Source organism: Nannospalax galili, unplaced genomic scaffold (genome assembly GCF_000622305.1).
Source record: "Nannospalax galili isolate Female #2095 unplaced genomic scaffold, S.galili_v1.0 scaffold505, whole genome shotgun sequence".
Classification (NCBI taxonomy): Eukaryota; Metazoa; Chordata; class Mammalia; order Rodentia; family Spalacidae; genus Nannospalax; species Nannospalax galili.
This window is the reverse complement of record NW_008352327.1, coordinates 544,060-563,721: the sequence shown is the minus strand read 5'-3', so window position 1 is coordinate 563,721 and position 19,662 is coordinate 544,060. Positions and strand designations below refer to the sequence as shown.

The following is a 19,662-nucleotide window of genomic DNA, read 5'->3' as shown; positions in this document are numbered from 1 at the left end:
CATGTGGTCGTCACTCGAGGCTGGGGTTAACCGCGGGCGAGGCCGTGACGGGGCCACTGACATCCAATGCGCGCGCACGAAGGAGCTGGCGGCCAGAGCTCGCGGAAGGGCCAGGCGCAGCAAAGGCACCTCCCAGTCCTCGCTGCAACGTTGACGGGCGTCTCTACCAGCCAATGGGCGCGCCAGAGGCGGGCAGGGGGCGGGACTTCCCGCGCGGCCGCGGCTGGGTGCCTGGCTGGGGCGGCGGCGGCAGCGGCGGCGGCGCAGGCTAGAGGGCGGGCCGGGTCAGCTGCTGCAGGCGGGCCCGCGCGGAGCTGTGGGCGGCTGCCGATAGTCCTGCCGCCGCCCTGCGTTCGCCACGATGCCGGGGATCGACAAGCTGCCCATCGAAGAGACGCTGGAGGACAGCCCGCAGGTGAGGAGGGCGGCGGGCGGTGAGGGTAGCGGGTCGTGAGGGGAGCCGGCCGGGCGCAGGCCTGGCGCCGCCGCAGGTGCCGCCGGCCCACCTGGGCGCCGCCGCCCGTGGGTGCCCGGCCGCCCTACCGGAGGCCCTCGCGGGCCTGCGGCGCAGACCGAGCTGCCAGCGTTGTCCTGTGGGGCCTGGCGCTCACGTCCGCGCCGGCTCCCTTCGCCTTTCTCCAAAGGTGTGGCTCCTACGGCCATGGCCTGCGGTGATCCGTCTTGACGGTGGGATTCTCGGAGGAAACCGGTCGGGCGGTCGGGTGGTCGTGGAGGCCCGGCCGGCTGGGGAGGGATGGCTGTGTTCGTGGGCAGGAGCTGCGAGGCCGTGTGTGCCTCGCGTGGACGTGGAGTCTGCGCGCCTGCCCCCTGCCGCGGGTCGGGGTCGCGGCCGGCAGCTGTCACTCCGGCAGTGCTGCGGTGATGGAAGACGCCTTCGCCGCCGCCGTCGCTGCGCCTCTGGCTGCGGGCTTGGCCCCCACCGACTCATCAAAATAAAAGCCCTGCGTTTTGTGCGATGAGGCTGATGCTGCTGTGGTTGTTCTAGCTTAAGACAATGGTGGAAAATGTAACCGTTTGGTATTTTTTTCAGAACTGCATGAAAGCAGTTGTAAATGGTGTTGGCGGGGCTGTAACTGGCATAAACTTCATCCCTATGCCAGCTTTTACACAGGGAGAGATGCTTGTTGGTGTCTGAAAAAATGCTTACTGAGAAATGTATATTTCATGTATCTTTATAGTTTCCTACGCCCCCCCCAATAAAAAGGAAAAGAGCCTCCTTTCCTGGATGGCACGCCTGCCATGGACTTGTGCCAGCTTTGATTGTCAAGTTGAAATTGGGCTTTGATTGTAGAATTGATTTGCTCGTTTTTCATTCTGAAAGCTATCTTCACAGGCCAGTTGCTTGCTGGTAATGTACTCTTATCAGCCTATGCTGACAAAAAGGAACCTGCATTTTGACTGATCTCATAGCCAGTTTAAATTTTGCTTAATGATTTCCTCCATATAAATAAAGTCTTAAGCTATATTTCTTTCAGATAACTTGCAGCAATTTTGTGGGTTTGTATTGGTCAGATGAATTTTGTCATTTTCCTTTTTTTAAAAAATTGAGACTCAATAAGCTGACTTAACTTCTTTTACTTAACCTGCTTTTAATAGCCCTTAATGATTATAAACAGAATGGATTGTTCAGTGACCTGAACTTTTCTTGTAGTTTACAGCTTGAGTGTTAGAGTGTGTGTGTTGGCTTTTCAGTCAGTTACATTCTGTAGCCCAGGCTACATGAGATCTTTCTGTGTCTGTTTCTTAAGTGCTTATTGCAGGCTTGAGCCACAAGTACTTTCAGTTGTCATGTTTTATAGTTTAAAAGTTATTTATTATTATTATTTTGGGTGCTTGGGACTGAATCCAGGGCCTTGAATTTGCTATGAAAATACTGTACCATTGAGCTAAATCCCCAATGCTGGTTTTGTGAGTTGTTTTTTTTTTTTGGTGTGTGTATATGTGTGGTATATGTGTGTTTGCATTCAGTTGTATGCATGTGGAGGCCCGAAGTTGACATTTGTTATCTTCCTTGATTGGTCTCCACTTTATTTGTGGAGGCAGGGTCTTTCCCTGAACCTAGAGCTCTCCAGTTCAGCCAGTTCAGGTATCTCTGGGGACCCTGTCTCTGGTTCCTGAGTGCTGAGATTGCATGTGGCCTCCAAGCCTTCAGGGCTTTTAGGTGGGTTCTGGGGAATCTGAACTCTGGTCCTCAAGCTTTTGGGGAAAGTGCTTTATCTGCTGAGCTGTCTTCCCAGCCCTGTTGTTTTTGACAAGCATTTCTCATTAAGTAGCAGTTTTATAGTGATTTGTGTGTGTGGTGTGCGGGTGTGTGTGTGTTATGTGTGTGTGTGGGTGCTCATGAATACATATGCATGTTTGGCAGTTTGAGGATGAGCTCAGGTGTTGTTCCTCTTCAGGCTTTGTCCACTTTGTTTTTTGAGACAAGGGTTTCTCATGGGACCAAATAGGCTTGGCTGGCATGGGGATCTGCCTGTCTCCCTTCTCAGTGTGTGGATTACCGTGTACTTGCCACCATGCCTAGCTTTCTACATAGGCATTTGGGATTGAACTCAGGTCCTCATGCTTGTGTGACAAGTACTTTACCAATGGAGTGATATCTCTAGCACCAGTTTTATAGTTGTGTGTGCATGTGTGTGTGTGTGTGTGTGTGGGTGCTTATGTGTGTGTAAGGTGCATGCATCTGTGCACGCACATGCAGAGGCCAGAGGAGGATTATTATGTGTCTTTCTCTATTTTTTGTCTCATTTTTTGAGACAGGGTTTCTCCCTGAACTTGAAGCTTGCCGTTTTAGCTAGACTGGCTAGTTAATGAACTGGGATCCACTTGTCTCTGCTACCCAATACCTAGATTATAGGCATGTGTGTCTATGCACAGCTTTTGTGTGGGTGCTGGGGACTTGAACTCAGGTCCTCTTGCTTTTACAGCAGGTGCTTTTACCTACTGAGCCAGCTTACTTTTATAGCCCTTTTTAGTAGTTAAAAAATGTTTTTAAAGTCTTATTTGTGTGTGTGTGTGTGTGTGTGTGTGTGTGTGTGAGATGTGTATGTGTTGTGCATGCCATGGTGTACATGTGGAGGTCAGAGGACAACTTTGTGGGGTTGATGCTGTCCTCCACTTTTACGTGGGTTCAAGGGATTTGAACTCAGGTCTTTAGGCCTGTGTAGCAAGTGCCTTTACCCATTTTGAGCCATCTTGCCAGCCTTTATAGTAATTTTTAATAAAATAACCACATTCATACACTTTCATTTTCTAGAAGTAATATATTTGAACTAGATAATATTTGGGACAATTTAATTGGACAACTGGGATTTAGGAAGGCAACAGACTTGTTTGTAGGGAGGTAAGATGCTTGGAGGTAATTCCATCCTGTGGGCAGGATGGAAAGGCTTGTTACAGAATAAGCAAATAAGAGGTTTTTTTTAAAAAATATTTTATTTATTATTTTTATTTTATGTGTATGAGTGTATTGCCTGCATGTATGTGAGTGCACCAGTGTGGTGCAATGCCATGGAGGTCGGAAGAGGCCTTCGGATTCCCCTGGAACTGGAGTTAAGGACGGTTTGTAGCCGCCACGTGGGTGCTGGGAATTGAACCCGGATCCTCTTCAAGAAGAGTCAGTGCTCTTAACCGCTGAGCCATCTCTCCAGCCCTGCAAATAAGAGTTTTAACCATACAGTATTCTTGCTTTAAGGCAAGTCACTCAACTTCTCTGAACTTCAATTATAGTAAATAGTAAATAGTTTTTTTGTTTTGTTTTGTTTTTTGGTGTTTTTGAGACAGGGTCTCCCAAGTGCTGGGATCAAAGGCGTGTGCCACCATGCCTGGCTGTAAATAGGTTTTTTAAAAAATGTTTTTGGCCTTGATTATAAAAACAATAGTTGCTTGCTTCAGAAAAATTGAAAGATACAGAAAACTTTATATCTTTGTCTCTCTCTCTCTCTCTCTTTCTCTCTCTCTCTCTCTCTGTGTTATAGCTTAAAAATCTGAATTTAAAATTTCAAGGCTTGTGCATTTCTATAACTGACTTAACACACTTTTAAAAATCTTTTAAAAAGCCTCTTTTATTGGCATATATTAATTATACATAGTGGGTTTCATCATGACATTTCCATACATGTACATAATGTTTTTCCATCATATTTGCTCCCTTCTTATTCTTTCTTGTCCCCTTCCCACTGATCCCCTTCCTCGTCCCAACTGGCCCCCTCTCCTACTTTTATTTATTTTTTAATTTTTTTTTCTTTTTAGAGGAAATCTTGTGTTGCTCAAACTAGCTTGAGATCCTCCTGCTTTAGCTTCTAGAGTCGTTACAACTCTAGCTTGAGTCACCATAGCCAGCTCACAACCCAGCTTCCATTGTTGTTTGAGAGTTTTCCTAAAGTTCTGCTTTTAGAAATAAGGTTGAGAAAAATGCTTTGGGGTATATATTCTTCTCAGTTTTTGTTTGCTTATTTTTGGACAGGGTCTCCCTGTTAGCCCTAGCTGGCCTGGAACTCACTATGTAGACTAGGTTGTCTTCAGCCTCACAGAGATTTGCCTTTCTCTGCCTCTGAGTGCTAAGACTAAAGGCATGCACCACCATGTCTAGTTTCTCAGTTTTGACTATTTTATCTAGAATATAGTTCAATAAGCAGAATAACAAAGATTATTCAAACTTTCAAAGCTCCTAATGTGCATTTTCAAATCCAACTGATTTAATATAAAGATCTTTAGTGTTATATTGCCCCAAAACAGTACTCTGCAAATAGCCGAAGAAGAAAATTTTAAGTCTCTATTAGGACATGCCTTGTTCATGTTTGTATATTGTTTTGAAAATAAGTATCTCAGTGAATCTTGTTAATTAATTAATTAATTTTTTGAGACAGGGTCTCCCAGTAGCCCCAGCTGGCCTGGAACTCACTATGTAGACCAGGCTGGCCTCGAACTCACAGAGATCCGCCTGCCTCTGCCTCCTGACTGCTGGGAATAGGGACGTGTGCCATCACACCTGGCTTGAATCTTGTTCATGTATAAGAACAGATATGAACTTTAGAAAGTAATTGGTACCCCCCCTCAGTATAATGTAGTCTAGACTGGCTTCCCATTTGCTATGTAGCTAAGGCTGGCCCTAAATTCCTGATCTTCCTGCCTCCAAGTGCTAGAATTACAGGCATTATACACCATGCCTCTTTTGCTTTTTTTTTTTTTTTTAAGATAGGGTTTCACTCTATTCCAGGCTGGTTCAAACTCACAGTAGTCTCTTGCTTCAGTGTCCCAGTGACATTACAGGCATGAGCCACCATACCCACATTTCCTTTTTGATAGCAGTAGGGAGAAATGGACTAGAGTACTAGGGTGAAAAAGACTGTCAGTCTAGCCGAGTGGTGGCGCCTGCCTGGAGTCTCAGCTACTAAGAGGCTGAGGCAGAATGATAAAGACAAAAAAGACTCTTGAAGTAGAGGACTGAAAATGATGGCTCCATAACGTTCTTTTTTCTCTCTTTAGACCTAATTGACTTAACTTCCTCATTTGAATACAGGAAGTTACTGAATAAAAACACGAAGTCTAGCCAGGTGTGATGGTTCACATCTGTAATCTCAGCACTTCAGAGGCTGAAGCAGGAGAATCATAGGTTGTTTGAGGCCAGTTTGGGTTATGTAGTGAGTTCTAGGTCAGCCTAGTATCTCAAAACAAACTATATGTGTGTGTAGGGATGTCATTCTTTAGACTTTAAGCTTTATTTCTTATTAAAAACGTGGCACTCCTATATGGCTCTTGATTTTAGTTTTAATTACAGAATCTTTAAATCGTAGAAGCATACCTTTTTTATTCCTTCTAAAGTTTATGTGATTTCTTCTTTAAAATATTTTATTATTTTTATTTTATGTGTATGAGTATATTGCCTGCGTGTAGGTAAGTGTACCTGTGTCATGCAGTGCCCATGGAGGACAGAAGAGGCCGTCAGATCTCCTGGAACTGGAGTTACGGACAGTTGTTAGCTGCCATGTGGGTGCTGGGATTCAAACCCAGGTCTTCTGCAAGAACAACCAGTGTTCTTAACCTCTGAGCCATCTCTCCAGGCCGCCCCCCCCTTTGTTTTTTGCGACAGGATCTCTCGGTAGCCCCAGCTAGTTTGGAACCTGCTATTGTAGGTCAGCCCTAGCTGACCTTGAACTCAAAGAGATCCACTTGCCTCTGCCTCCCAAGCGTGGGATTAAAGGCATGCACCACCACACAGAAGTCTGTGACTTCTTTAATAAAGTGAAATTGAGAACAAAAAACACTGACTTCTTGGCATTACTATCAAAATATTTAAAATAGATAAAAACAATTACTAGAACTCTATTATCTTAGGGTTTTTGCTCTTTTAGAAAAGAGGTATTTGGCTGGGCATGGTGGCTCACGCCTTTAATCCCAGCACTCGGGAGGCAGAGGCAGGCAGATCTCGGTGAGTTCAAAACCAGCCTGGTGTGCATAGTGAGTTTCAGGCCAGCTGGGGCTACAGGGAGACCCTGTCTCAAAAAACTGAAAAAGAAAGAAAAAAAAAAGGTGTTTATCTGATTTTATATACTGATTAATGTAAACTTTAAAATTTTATTTCACAGACTAGGTCTTTATTGGGTGTTTTTGAAGAAGATGCTACCGCTATTTCCAACTATATGAACCAGTTGTATCAAGCTATGCATCGGATTTATGATGCACAGGTAAAAAGCTAAAGTCTAACACAGTCCTGTTTAAAAGTGAATCTCTAAGCCCCATGAGGGTAGAGATAACATCTGCCTGGTTTGCTGGTCTTCTCTTGAGCCATAGTAATATTTGTTGACAGGATGAATGAACACTAAGTGTATTTGATTACAGAATTCAGGTTTTAGTTTTGGTTTGTAGCACTAAAGAAGTAACCAGATTAAAGCATCTGTCTCCCCCTCTTAAACATAGTGAGAGCTTTCTTCTTGAAACTCACTGATAGTGAATTAATTGACTGAAGACCTCATGTCATCACTAGCATTTTCCCTAATCATGCTTTTAAGTTTAAAGTAAAGGCTTTGAAAGTAGCCAGCTTCTATCTAGTTAGTAGTTCTGAGATACATGGAGATGATTTTAGAAGGCTATGATTTTTTTTTTTTTTGAGACAGGGTCTCCCTGTAGCCCCAACTGGCCTGGAACTCGCTACTTTATATGGACCAGGCTGGCCTCAATCTCAAAGAGATTGCCTGCCTCTGTCTCCCAAGTACTAGGATCAAAGGTATGTGCCACCATGCCTGACCATAATTTATAAACTTTAAAACAACCTGGGTTCTATTGAAATATTTTCTGTGGGATTAGTTAAGTGTATATGTTTTATTTTGTTATCCTTTTCATTTTCTTTTCTTTCTGGATTCATATTTTCATATGCACTTAAAGAGTTGCTACAGTAGTTTTTAAAATTTTTCATTGAGATAGACTGTCAAGACTTAATTTTTGACCATATACGTTCAATTAATAAGTGAAGTATTTTATCATATGACTGAAAAAAACTGAATTAATAAAAAAATCCTTTCATGTGGCTGTGTTGCTGTGTTATGACCTGCGTTAAACACATTTTTGTTGTATGTTATTGAATGCTTACAGTATGGTTCTATAACCTCTAAATAGAATAAACAGTCATTCACATGGAATCTCTAAAAATTTTACTGAAGTTATGTACAGTTTTTTTCTAGCTTTAAAAATATTTAATGCTTACTTTTTATTAGAAAATAAGGTAAAAAACACATATCTGAAGTTGGGTGTGATGGCATACACCTGTAATGCCTTGGAGGTAGAGGCAGGAGGATCAGGAGTTCAAGGTCATTCTCTGCTGCATAGTTGAGGCCAGCCTGAGACCCTGTCTTGGGAAAAAAAAAAAGTATATATCTGGAACATTGCTGAAATTCTTCAGTAGTGTCTCCTGGTTTTTCTTTTGAAACACTTTTAATGGAAGCTCCCTTTCACTGATGAGGATTTAAAAATATACATAGAATAAAGTGACAAAAAATGAAGGTGGCCTAGATATCATCAATTAAAACATTTTTCTTAATCAGCAATATTGTGCTAATTTGAATGCTAATCTTTTTCCTTAGAATGAATTAAGTGCGGCAACACATCTGACTTCAAAACTTTTGAAAGAATATGAAAAACAGGTACATATATCAAAATTCTAATTAACTTATTTTTATGTGTATGACTGTTTTGTGGCATGTATATAAGGGTACCACATGCATGCAATGCCTACGGAGGCCAGAAGAGGGTCTTGTCAGATCTCCCAGAACTGGAGTTACTGACAGTTGTTAGCTGCCATATGGGTGCTGGGAACCAAACCCGGATTCTCTGCAATAACAGCCTATGCTCTTAAACCAACTGAGCCACCTCTCCAGCCCCCATATATCAGAGTTTAAAGCATGATTTAACATGTAATCATATAGTATCTGTACAGATACGCTTTTCCCATCAAGACTATTTAGGCTTTTTATTTTATTTTTTTACAGCAAAATCTTACAATGTAGGTCAGGCTGCTTTCAAACTCTTGATCCTTCTGCTTGGCCTTCCAAGTGCTGTGATTACAGGCGTGCGTTACCATGCATAATGTCTTGGGTTTTCTTGAGTTCACAGAATATGCCATTGAATTTCACTATTGCTCTTCTGTTGAGATAATGTTAATGATTTAACGTTAAAACACAGGATATCTACTTTCCAGATTTCTTTTTATTAAGAAAGAAACTGAGGCATGCTCAAGGTTACAAGTTTAGTTATTGAAGGAATTCAACTGAAAACCAAATCTTTGAACTCCCAGTATGGAATACATTCATTATTTCACTAACATTTGTTTATTGATTATAAAACTTAGTTTATTAAAAGGGTATTTTTGGAGATTGTTCAAAAGTTTAGTATTCTAAAGTTTCTTGAAAACACAGATTGTGATGTTATTCACAAAAAAACATTGTATTGAACCTTTATGTCGTCTGTGTTTCTCACTTTTCAGCGTTTTCCATTGGGGGGTGATGATGAAGTTATGAGTTCTACTTTACAGCAGTTTTCAAAGGTTATAGATGAGGTAAGTGTTATTTTGCTTGAATAGGTGATCTTTAAGCTACTCAAGATTTTAAGCTTTTATTGGGAACTTTATGACTTTTTATTACACTTTATTTTATGGATGGGTGTGGGTGGATGGGTGGGTGCATGGACGCTGTGGTGTGTGTGTGGAGGTTAGAGGACATCTTTCAGGAGTCAGTTCTCTCCTTCCAGTTCTCTCTTGTGGGTTTCTGGGGCCAAACTGAGGTCATTAGGCAAAGCAGGTACCTATACCCACTGAGCCATCTCTATGGCCCTTATTGAAAACTTTTATAGTTCAGGTTATGAATAAAGTTTTATTACAAAGATTGCTATTAAAAGCAATATTTGTACATTTTGATGACTGTCTTATAAGAACAGTATTTTTATTTATTATTTTTATTTTTTGTGTATGTGTGTACTGCCTGCATTGTATGTAAGTGCACCCATGTTGTGCAATGCCCGTGGAGGTCAGAAAAGGGTGTTGGATCCCCTGGAACTGGAGTTAGAACAGTTGTTAGCTGCCATGTGGGTGCTGGGATTTGAACCCAGGTCCTCTGCAAGAACAACCAGTGTTCCTAACTGCTGAGCCATATCTCTAGCCCCGTGGTTTCCTTTGTCAACAAACAACACTTTACTATTCAGTCCTTATTAATCTTTCCAAATTAACCCTTAATTTCTCAAACCATCAATCACAACAAATCATAAAACAGCAACTACATGAAGACCTAGAAGTTAGAAGGAAAAAAGTAGTGAGAGATGTATGGACAGTCCATAACTGTTCTCTTCTTTTTTTTTTTGGTCTTTTTGAAGCAGGGTCTCCCTGTAAGCCCCAGCTGTCCTGGAATTCACTATGTAGACCAGGCTGGCCTTGAACTCACAGAGATCCACCTGCCTCTGCCTCCCAAGTGCTGGAACTATAGGCGTGCGCCACCACGCCCAGCTCTGTTCTCTACTTTTGCAGTGAAAGCTTTTTAGTTGTGTGTGTGTGTGTGTGTGTGTGTGTGTGTATGTGTGTAATTATTCATACACACTTTTTGCCATGCTAGAGGTCTAACTCATGGCCTCACAAGTGCTAGGCAAGTGCTCTACCAGTAAGATATACCCTAGCCCCAGTTTTTCTAGTACCTTCTAGGATATCAATATAAAAATAATCCTGGGTTGGGATATAGCTTAGTGGTAGAGTAATTACTTAGGATGTACAAGGCCCTGGGTTTGATCCTTAGCACTGTAAGTAAACAAAACAAACAACAAAATACAGGGAATGGGATATTTTCCATTTTTAAAAAAATTATGGTAAAATGCATATGTTTGACACTCATAAGATTTAATACATTCACAGTGCTGTGCAACCATCACAGTTATTTAGTTCAAGAACATTTGCATCATCCCAAAGGAAATATTTTCCCTCTAAGCTGTCACTTTCCCGTCTCCGTTCTCCCTAGTCTTTGGCAGTAACTACTCTTAGTCTTCTATCTCTATAGATTTGCCTGTGAGGATAGTTCATATAAATTAACCCATACAGTTTGTGGATTTTGGGACCTGTCTTCTTTCATTTAGTGTTCGAGTTTTCTGTGCTGGCACTTCATTCTTTTGGTTGAATAAAATTTTATTGTATAGGTGTATATTACTATATTTTGTTTATCTACTCATTATGGGTGTTTGGATTATTTTCCTTTTGACTGTGACCATTCATATACAAGTTTGATTTTTTGAGCACCAGTTTTCAGTCTTTGGGGTATATGCTCAGGAGTGGGATTGCTTGGTTATTTGATAATTTATATTGAACTTTTTGAGGAACTGTCAAATTGTTTCATATTGGCCTGTGAACAGTGTAGCAGAATTCTATTTATTCTGCAGCTCTTGCCAGCAATTGTTTTCATTTTATTAAAAATTGTGTGTATTGCCTGCATGTAGGTAAGTGCACCTGTGTTGTGCAATGCCTGTGGAGGACAGAAGAGACTGTCAGATCCCCTGGAACTGGAGTTACTGGACAGTTGTTAGCTGCCATGTGGATGCTGGGATTTGAACCCCGGTCTTCTGCAAGAACAGTCAGTGTTCTTAACCGCTGAGCCATCTCTCGAGCCTCTGTTTTCATTTTTTAAATTACAATCATTAAATGGGAATGCTGTGGTATCTCAGTCATTTTGATTGGCATTTTTCAGATAGCTAATGATATTGAGCATTATCAACCATTAGTATATCTTTGGAGATCCTTTGCCCATTTTAAAAATTGGGATTATTTGCCATTAGGAGTTTTGGAGATGCAGGTTTCTTCTTAATTATGTGATTGGCAAATGTTTTCTCTCATTCTCTGAGTTAGCTTCACTTTCTTGATAGTATCCTCTGATGGATAAAAGTTTTTACTTACTTTTTTTGGTCTTTTTGAGACAGGGTCTCCCTGTAGCCCCAGCTGGCCTGGAACTCACTATGTAGACCAGGCAGGCCTTGAACTCACAAAGATCCACCTGCCTCTGCCTCCCAAGTGCTGGGACTAAAGGTGTGAACCACCACGCACGGCCAAAGTTTTTAATGAGCTCATTTTTCATTTTATTTTGTTGCTTATGCTTTTGGAGTCACATTGAGAATTTTTTGTTAAACACAGGATCATCCTGAATTTTTTTTTTTGTTTTAAATGGAATTTTTTTAAAAAAGTATTTTCTTTATTATTTTTTAAAATTTTATGTGTGTGAGTTTTGCCTGCATCTGTGTAAGTGTACCCATGTTGTGCAATGCCCACAGAGGCCAGAAGAGGATGTTGGATTCTCTGGAACTGGTGTTACAGATGGTCATTAGCTGTCATGTGGGTGTTGGAATTTGAACCTGGGTCCTCTGCAAGAGCAGTCACTGTTCTTAACCACTGAGCTATCTCTCGAGCCCCTGAAATTTCTTTTGACTGTTTATTTTCTACTATATTACATAAGCTTTAGGATTTTCTTTTGTAAAATATGTCAAAGCCTTTTTTCTTTTTACTGGAGTCTAGCTAATTTACATAATATTAGTAAAGACGTTTAATAGTTATAAGTGTTATCTGTTAGTTATTTGGCCTTTTTTGGTCTTTCTTTTACTAGCTTAGCTCTTGTCATGCGGTACTTTCAACTCAACTTGCTGATGCCATGATGTTCCCCATTACCCAGTTTAAAGAAAGAGATCTGAAAGGTATTAAAGTCAACCTTATGTTTATTTTTATCAGTTGTCAGAAGATCAATGCTTGTAGACTTCATATTACTTCATCTAAACCAGTTCTGACCATAACCTGTGCTACATTTACTTTAATCACTAGACATTTATGGAAGCTCTTGATAGATATTGAACTAGATTCTGACAAATAGTGGTATCCCTTCCCTCAAGAAAGATTGGTAAACACATAATTAGGATACTGTGTTTCATAATTAAGGAATGAGAAAAAACTATGGGGGCTCAGAGGAGAAGGTCAAAAAGCTTCACCAAAGATGTGCCCTGAGCATTGAATGCTGAAGAAGAATTTTCCAGAAGAGAGGAGAGTGGTTCTCTTAGGGATAACAGAATGCATAGAGGTATGGGTTGTTGAAATACGTTGCTTGTTTTGAGAATATGAGATCCAACTACAGTGCTGAATGTGTTGGGCAAGGCAGAAGACGAGTGGAGAAATAGATTAGATAGAGCTAGTGCCTGCTGAAGTTGTTGGACTGGAGTGTATGAGCAAAAAGAGGTCACTGGAACATAATCCTTATGCTTTTGGAGGATGGAATAAAGTGGATTTGGTTCTAGGAGACTGGACTAAGAAAGTCTAAGAGTCCAATGAGCTAATAACCAAGACCTGAAATAGGATACTGTCCAGAGCATAGAAGCTTGTATGGGCTAGGGTGGTGGGAGGTAGGGGCACTGGCACGTCTAACCACTGTGGTAGTTAGTGAACTTACTAGTTGGATATTTTTGCCCACTTAGGGTTAGCAGGTGATAAAATGAACATATTATAGAACTTAATTTTCTTACTTATAATTTATAAACTCAATCATACAGACATTAGGTAGGTAGAAAATTGAATGGTAAAGTGCTTAAATTATATGTGGAACAAACATAATTATCTTCTTTCTCATTCAGCATTTGAAGTTATTAATCATATATCAAAAATAAATTACTACATCAGAATATTTGCATATCTTAGCATTTACAGTGGGCTTTAAAATTTGTATCATATTATTTGTAGCAGGTAGATTGTTTTCTTTGTATGTTAATGACTGTGAATGTTTCATAGACTAGCTAATATAATAACTTTTTCACTTTGAACATGGCAGTATAAACTGTTATTTGAATATTAATTATGGCTTAAGTGATGCTAATTGTTTTATAAATAGGCCAAGATATTTCATAAATATGCTAAGCTGAAATTTTTTAACTTTTTCAGAAATACTGACGTTAAAAGAGGTGTTTCAGATTGCTAGTAATGGTAAGCCCTAAATATGTTTTATTGATCTATTTGTCAGTATACATCATGACTAAATCAATGTAATAATTAAAAAAAATTAACCTAATTTTAAAAATTAAGTAGGTAGGCATGGTGGTGCATGCCTTTAATCTTAGCAATTGGGAGGCAGAGGCAGGCAGATCTCTGTGGAGATTGAGGCCATTCTGGTCTACATAGTAAGTTCCATGCTAGCTGGCGCTACAGGCAGACCCTGTCTCAGAAAACTTAAAAAAAAAAAAAAAGATTAAGGGAATATTATATTATTTACATCAGCAGTGTTATTTGAATACACTTTTTGCAAAAAAAAAAATTCAATTTTATTTTTTGGATCAGGGCCTCACTGTATGTAGCCCTGTCTAGCCTAGAAACCACTATGTAGACCAAGCTGGCCTCAAATTCAAAGAGATCCACCTGCCTCTACCTCCTGTGTGCTGTCAAAAAAAAAAAAAGACAGTTACCTCAGTCTTTCTAAAAATTTTATTATTATTTATTATTTGTTATTTTTATTTTATGTGTATGAGTCTATTGCCTGTATGCATGCAAGTGCACCCATGTCCTGCAGTGCCTGAGGAGGTCAGAAGAAGGTGTCGGATTCCCCTGGAACTGGAGTTACGAATAATTGTTAGCTGTCGTGTGGGTGCTGGGAATTGAACCTGGGTTCTCTGCAAGAGCAGCCAGTACTCTTAACCACTGAGCCATCTCTCTAGCCCCCAATATCAGTCTTACAATTTACTATCTCCATAATACCTGAAGAGGTTGTGTAATAGTCTGCTGTACCTAAATATTCCATTCCCCTACCCCCCTCCTTTTCCTTCCCTTCTCCTGTGCTGGGGCTTGAACCTAGGGCCTTGTGCATGCTAGGCAAGCCTTCTACCACTGAGTTACGTCTTTAGCTCTTCTGTTTTTCTTTAACAAACATTTATTCTTTTTTGTACTGAAAGTTTTTAAAGCTTTAATAGATTATGGTTTCTTTGAAAGTCAGCGTTTTCTGCCAGTTTGATATGTAGTCGTATAATTTAAGGGAAACTTGGCTGTGGGGAAAATCTGAATGTAGCGATCATGTCATAGGGAACTTTAGCCTGGCTGTAGTACATGTGCAGAAAGAGTCCCATGTGGAAGCTGTGGACAGCATTTATAGGTTTTATATGTGCTGTTGTATTATTAATCTTCATTTCTGCTTTCAGATCATGATGCTGCAATTAACAGATACAGTCGATTGTCCAAAAAGAGAGAGAATGACAAGGTGTGCTGCACGTTTCTTGAGTATCATAGTTAGTGGCTATTTCATTAGGTGGTTTAGTTTTTCCTATTTTAAAACAGAGCAAATAGAACATTTTTTGCAGTTTTACTCTTATTCTTCCTAGCTGTTCAAAACCTTTAAACAATTTGTAGTCTTTTTAAACAAAATGCTTTTCTTCTACCAGTATTTGACATAGCTATTCTAAAAATGTAGTTGATTCCCAGTATAGAAAACTTCCTCTTTTTGCTTTGTATTCTGATAATTTTGTGTATGTTTTGTTTTCATTTTGACCACAGATGTATTCAGAAATACCTTGTGAGATAGAAAGTCCCATGTATACCTCAGTGAAATTCTGGTGTGATGCTTTCTTTACTTAAGTATTTATGCTTTTTGATATTTTTTCAAGGCGTGAAATCCAGAAATACTATATTTGAGGAAAAATGCACTCTTCTCGAATGACTTAATCCAGGGCTCGATGTGTAGCTATACTGATGCTTGTGGGTTATCTCTGCTTGGCTGGGACTTGGTGACTACAGCCTTGACTGGAGCTGTTGGTGGACACACAGTGGCTGTTTATGGGAATCAATGACTGAGCAGGACTTAGGATGTAACAGCTACTGTGACAGCAGAGAGAATGCTGTTCATGCAGTGATCAGGCCAAAAATCTGCTTTCTATTTCTAATTTCAGTACACAGTTTACCTGATTGTGCAAATACTGCCAAAGTATACACAGTTAGAGATCTACATTAGTCATTTTGATATAGGGAAAAACAGGGTACACTTAAGGTTCTTAGAATCATTCATAAAAGAATTTAAGAAGACTCAAAAGGAAGCTTTAGGACATTTTATTAGAATTGAAGGAAAAAAATCCTCAGAGCAGTCAAGCTATAAATCTCAGTAGCTACCTTGAAGAGGAGAATGATGGGGAGAAGGAGAAAAGCCATAAAGTCATGCTAGTTGAGAATTGGCATGGAGGCCAGATAGGTGGTGAACTGACAGCCACATGACAGGGAGGGGAAAGAAGCTTTAGGGAAAAAGTAAGAGCCCAAAATGTTTGGGAAAGCATGGTTAGAAATAAAGATGTAAATAAGAAAAGGAGAGGTTACACTTTTCTGAAGAGAGCCACATGTCTGTAACCCAGTCCTGCATTGGGGGCGGGGGGCAGGATTCCAGGCAAGAAAAGTTTATCATCTCATTAATCCACTAGGTATTCCACCCATCTCTTAGCATGACTTAACTTTCCTTCCTAGGGGTCATCCTATGATCAGCAAAACTGGGAAGTTAGATCTTTTTAAAAATTTTTGTTTTCTTTAGACAGGGTCTCCCTGTAGACCCAGCTTACCTAGAACTCACTATAGAGACTAGGTTGGCCTAGATCTCACATCTCACCACCTGCCTCTGCCTCTCAAGTGCTTGGATTATAGGCATGTGCCACCATGCCTGACGTGAAAGTTGGGTCTTTATCCAGACCAGAGATTTTATTCTCCTGCAGTTTTCTCCCAGGGGACTTTTGAGGGTCTAGGCTATAAAATTTGGCATGCTTTGTATTGCTCTGGCTCTTCCAAATACTTTAAAACAATTTAAAAAATTAATAAACATTATTGAGCATCTATTTATCAAGCAGTGCGTTGATGCCTTCGGGGAATAATGTACATAGGCTCCACCCCTGCTCTCAGAGTACACAGTCCACATTCATTGGAGGCTTTTGTGTAAGTGCATGCTGGAATACAAGGAGGAGGAGACTGCATGAATTAACACAGTTTAAATGTAGTAATAGAGATTTTCCTGAAAAGAGTACAGAAAGAGCTTTGCTGGTGAGTTGGGAAAGAGGATAGGATACATTTAAGAGGTGACATGTGGCTTGTAGATAAGTGGGCAACATTGTTTGGTGCTTGGAGAGGACTTTCCTTAAAACAAAACAAAACAAAATAATACAAAACAAAACAAAAAAAACCCCAACAGCCTCTGTAGTGGCGTACTGTAGAGTTTGGAGAATATAAAGTTTGAGAGGACTGACTTTGGAGTCAAATTGGGAACAAATCCGAGGTTTCCTACTACATTGCCTAAGGTCATGTATTATTAATTCCAAGTCTTCATTGCCCTATGCAAAAACAAAACAAAAAATCCCACAAAACAATAATTGTGAAGGTGAAATTAGATAGTGCATGCCGAGTACCTTTCTTAGCAGAATTAACTAAATTCTAGTCATGATTAGTACAGTGGCGATGGAAAGTGATTATGACGACGTGTCTCTAGATGTGTTTGGGGAGATATGGCAGAAATGACAAAGTAGCTTCTAGGTATAGTGACTCACACCTGTGATTCCAGCACTTGGGAAGTGTAAGTGGGAAGATCACTGAACGTTTGAGGCTAGCCTGTACTACATAATGAGTTTAAGTTCAGCCTAGGCTATAGAATGAGATAGTATCTTCAAACACAAACAGTGCCCCCTCCCTCCCAATGCCCAATAGTTTTTTTGCTTATATTTATGGCCTCGGAATTTGCATTAGAGGGAGTGAACAGCCAGCAAAGGATTCTAAGTGAGTAATGCCACACAGCTATTTTATATAACAAAGCACTAATGAAAATGGATAAGGACAGTACTGGGGAATCCAGCAAAAAGATAATGGAATGGTTCGTAAAGTTACAGTGACTGTTACTGTTATTGAAAGAGGAGAGGAAGAAATTCTTTTGGGAGTTGTTCCCCATACCCACTGGGCATTGTACTCAGGGCCTTGTGAATAGTAGGCAATAATAGCCTACCTCTGAGCCACACTTCCAAACCCTACTTTTGAGAGAGAGTTTATAGTAGAAATTACAAGTCCTATAGTAGGAAGGGGAATCCATTGTGAATCTTAGATTATTTGGATAGAGGTAGGTAAGAAAAAGTACAGGTTTTATGAGGAAACTGTCTTCTATTTTGTTTTTTCCAGTACACACAAACACACATTATATACAGAAGCAGATAAAGAACCCAGTTAGAGGTATAATTCCTCTGGTACTTGGACAGGAAGGAGATAAAAATTTACTGGGATATTGGGATACTCTTGATACTTGATCAGGTATTCCAAGGAAAGGCCAGAGAAAAAAGGAGCCTCATGCATGTTAGGCAAATATAAATTCTCAGTGAAAATTTGTTATTTGAGTGAAAGAACTCAGGGTATTTTAAGTAAGAGTGAAGGAAGACAAGCAAGTAGGAATAAAGTATGGCACATAGAAACTAGGAGGGGTGCGAACTGATTAAGATCAGAGACTAATGGCTAATGGCCCATGAGATGGGCTTCATCATGCTTAGTGTAGATATGTACATTTGTAGTTATATGCAAATACATATTTTGTAAGTGATATGGTTGGTAAACAGGAAGATCAGCTTAGCTAGTACGTTGAAGGAATTTTTAAAAAATTATTTTTATTTTATATGTGTGAGTATATTGCACCCATGTCATGCAGTGCCCATGGAAAGTCAGAAGAGGGCGTTGAATCCCCTGGAATTGGAGTTCCAGGAGATTGTTAGCCACCGTGTGGGTGCTGGGAACTGAATCCAGGTCCTCTGCAAGAGCAGCCAGTGCACTTAACTGCTGAGCCATCTCTCCAGCCCCAGGATTTCTAATAGATTAAAAAATAAGAAAGTGCCGGGGGTGGTGGCACACGCTTTTAATCCCAGCACTCAGGAGGCAGAGGCAGGTGGATCTCTGTGAGTTCAAGGCCAGCCTGGTCTACATAGTGAGTTCCAGGACAGCTGGGGTTACAGGGAGACCCTGTCTCAAAAAGACCAAAAAATAAAAAAAATAAATAAGAAAGTTATTTTCAATTATTAGTGATACACTGTTTTCCTTGGTAGACTCTTCCCTATAGCTTCTACTGAAGATAATTCAAAATTAAGTAAATATTATTTTAATCTTTTCATTTGAAGGTGAAGTATGAAGTAACAGAAGATGTGTATACTTCCAGGAAGAAACAGCACCAGACCATGATGCATTATTTTTGTGCATTGAATACTCTTCAGTACAAGAAGAAAATAGCATTGTTAGAACCTCTACTTGGGTACATGCAAGCTCAGGTAAATACTGTACTGTGTTTTGGATTGTATGTATCCTAAAAGCCTAATGTTAAGCTTGGTATTTACATCAATGGCAAAGATATTACAAACTGTTATCAACATACTAATTTGTGAGGTGATTTTAAAAAGTAATTTTAGAAACTCATTAGTGTCCTATTTTAAGGAGGGGGGATGGTTTTCTTTGCAAATAAAGATCTGAACGTAGAATAAATGAAAGCACACATTATTTTTGGACTTTTTTGGACAGTTGGGGATGGGAAGCAGAAAATTAAATGAATCCAGAGTGGTGTCTCTTGCTGCAGCTCCCATTCATTCTTGCTTTATAAGTCTGAGAAAGAATGAGCAAGTTTGCATTTGTCCCATGTTCCTTGCATACTTTTTGAGTCAAAAATAATAGATGGGGTTGGAGAGATGGCTCTGGTTAAGAACACTGGCCTGAACCTCTTGCAAAAGACTCCTTCCTGGTTTGGTTCCCAGCACTCACATGGCAGCTAACAACTCTAATTCCAGTTCTAGGGGATCCTTCTTCTGACCTCCATGGGCATTACATGCATGGATGCACTTACATACACGCAGGCAAAACACTCTTATACATTCAAAAAAAGATGAACTTTCAAATGCCCAAACAGGTGCACATTATGAAAGAGGCTAGAAATTTTAATTTTAGGTTATATGATAAAAATCAAGACTTGAGGGGCTGGATTGATGGCTCAGTGGTTAAGAGCACTGACTGTTCTTGCAGACCACTTGGGTTCCAATCCCAGTAACCCACATGGCTTCTAACAACTGTCCTTAACTCCAGTTCCAGGGGATCCGATGCCCTCTTCTCTCTTCTGCAGGCATTGCACG

The 19,662-nt window shown here is 40.2% G+C and overlaps 1 protein-coding gene across 1 annotated transcript in view; it reads left to right on the top strand.

Moving 5' to 3' along the window:
* Positions 1-218: 218 nt before the first annotated feature.
* Appl1 (adaptor protein, phosphotyrosine interacting with PH domain and leucine zipper 1) overlaps positions 219-19,662 on the top strand; it is a 41,516-nt gene continuing 22,072 nt past the window's right edge. The window contains exons 1-8 of the mRNA XM_008849286.3: positions 219-415; positions 6,609-6,707; positions 8,100-8,159; positions 8,999-9,070; positions 12,138-12,225; positions 13,454-13,495; positions 14,698-14,756; positions 18,667-18,813. Coding sequence (XP_008847508.1) covers positions 362-415; positions 6,609-6,707; positions 8,100-8,159; positions 8,999-9,070; positions 12,138-12,225; positions 13,454-13,495; positions 14,698-14,756; positions 18,667-18,813 — 621 coding nt within the window. The 5' untranslated portion in view covers positions 219-361. The remainder of the gene's footprint in view (positions 416-6,608; positions 6,708-8,099; positions 8,160-8,998; positions 9,071-12,137; positions 12,226-13,453; positions 13,496-14,697; positions 14,757-18,666; positions 18,814-19,662) is intronic.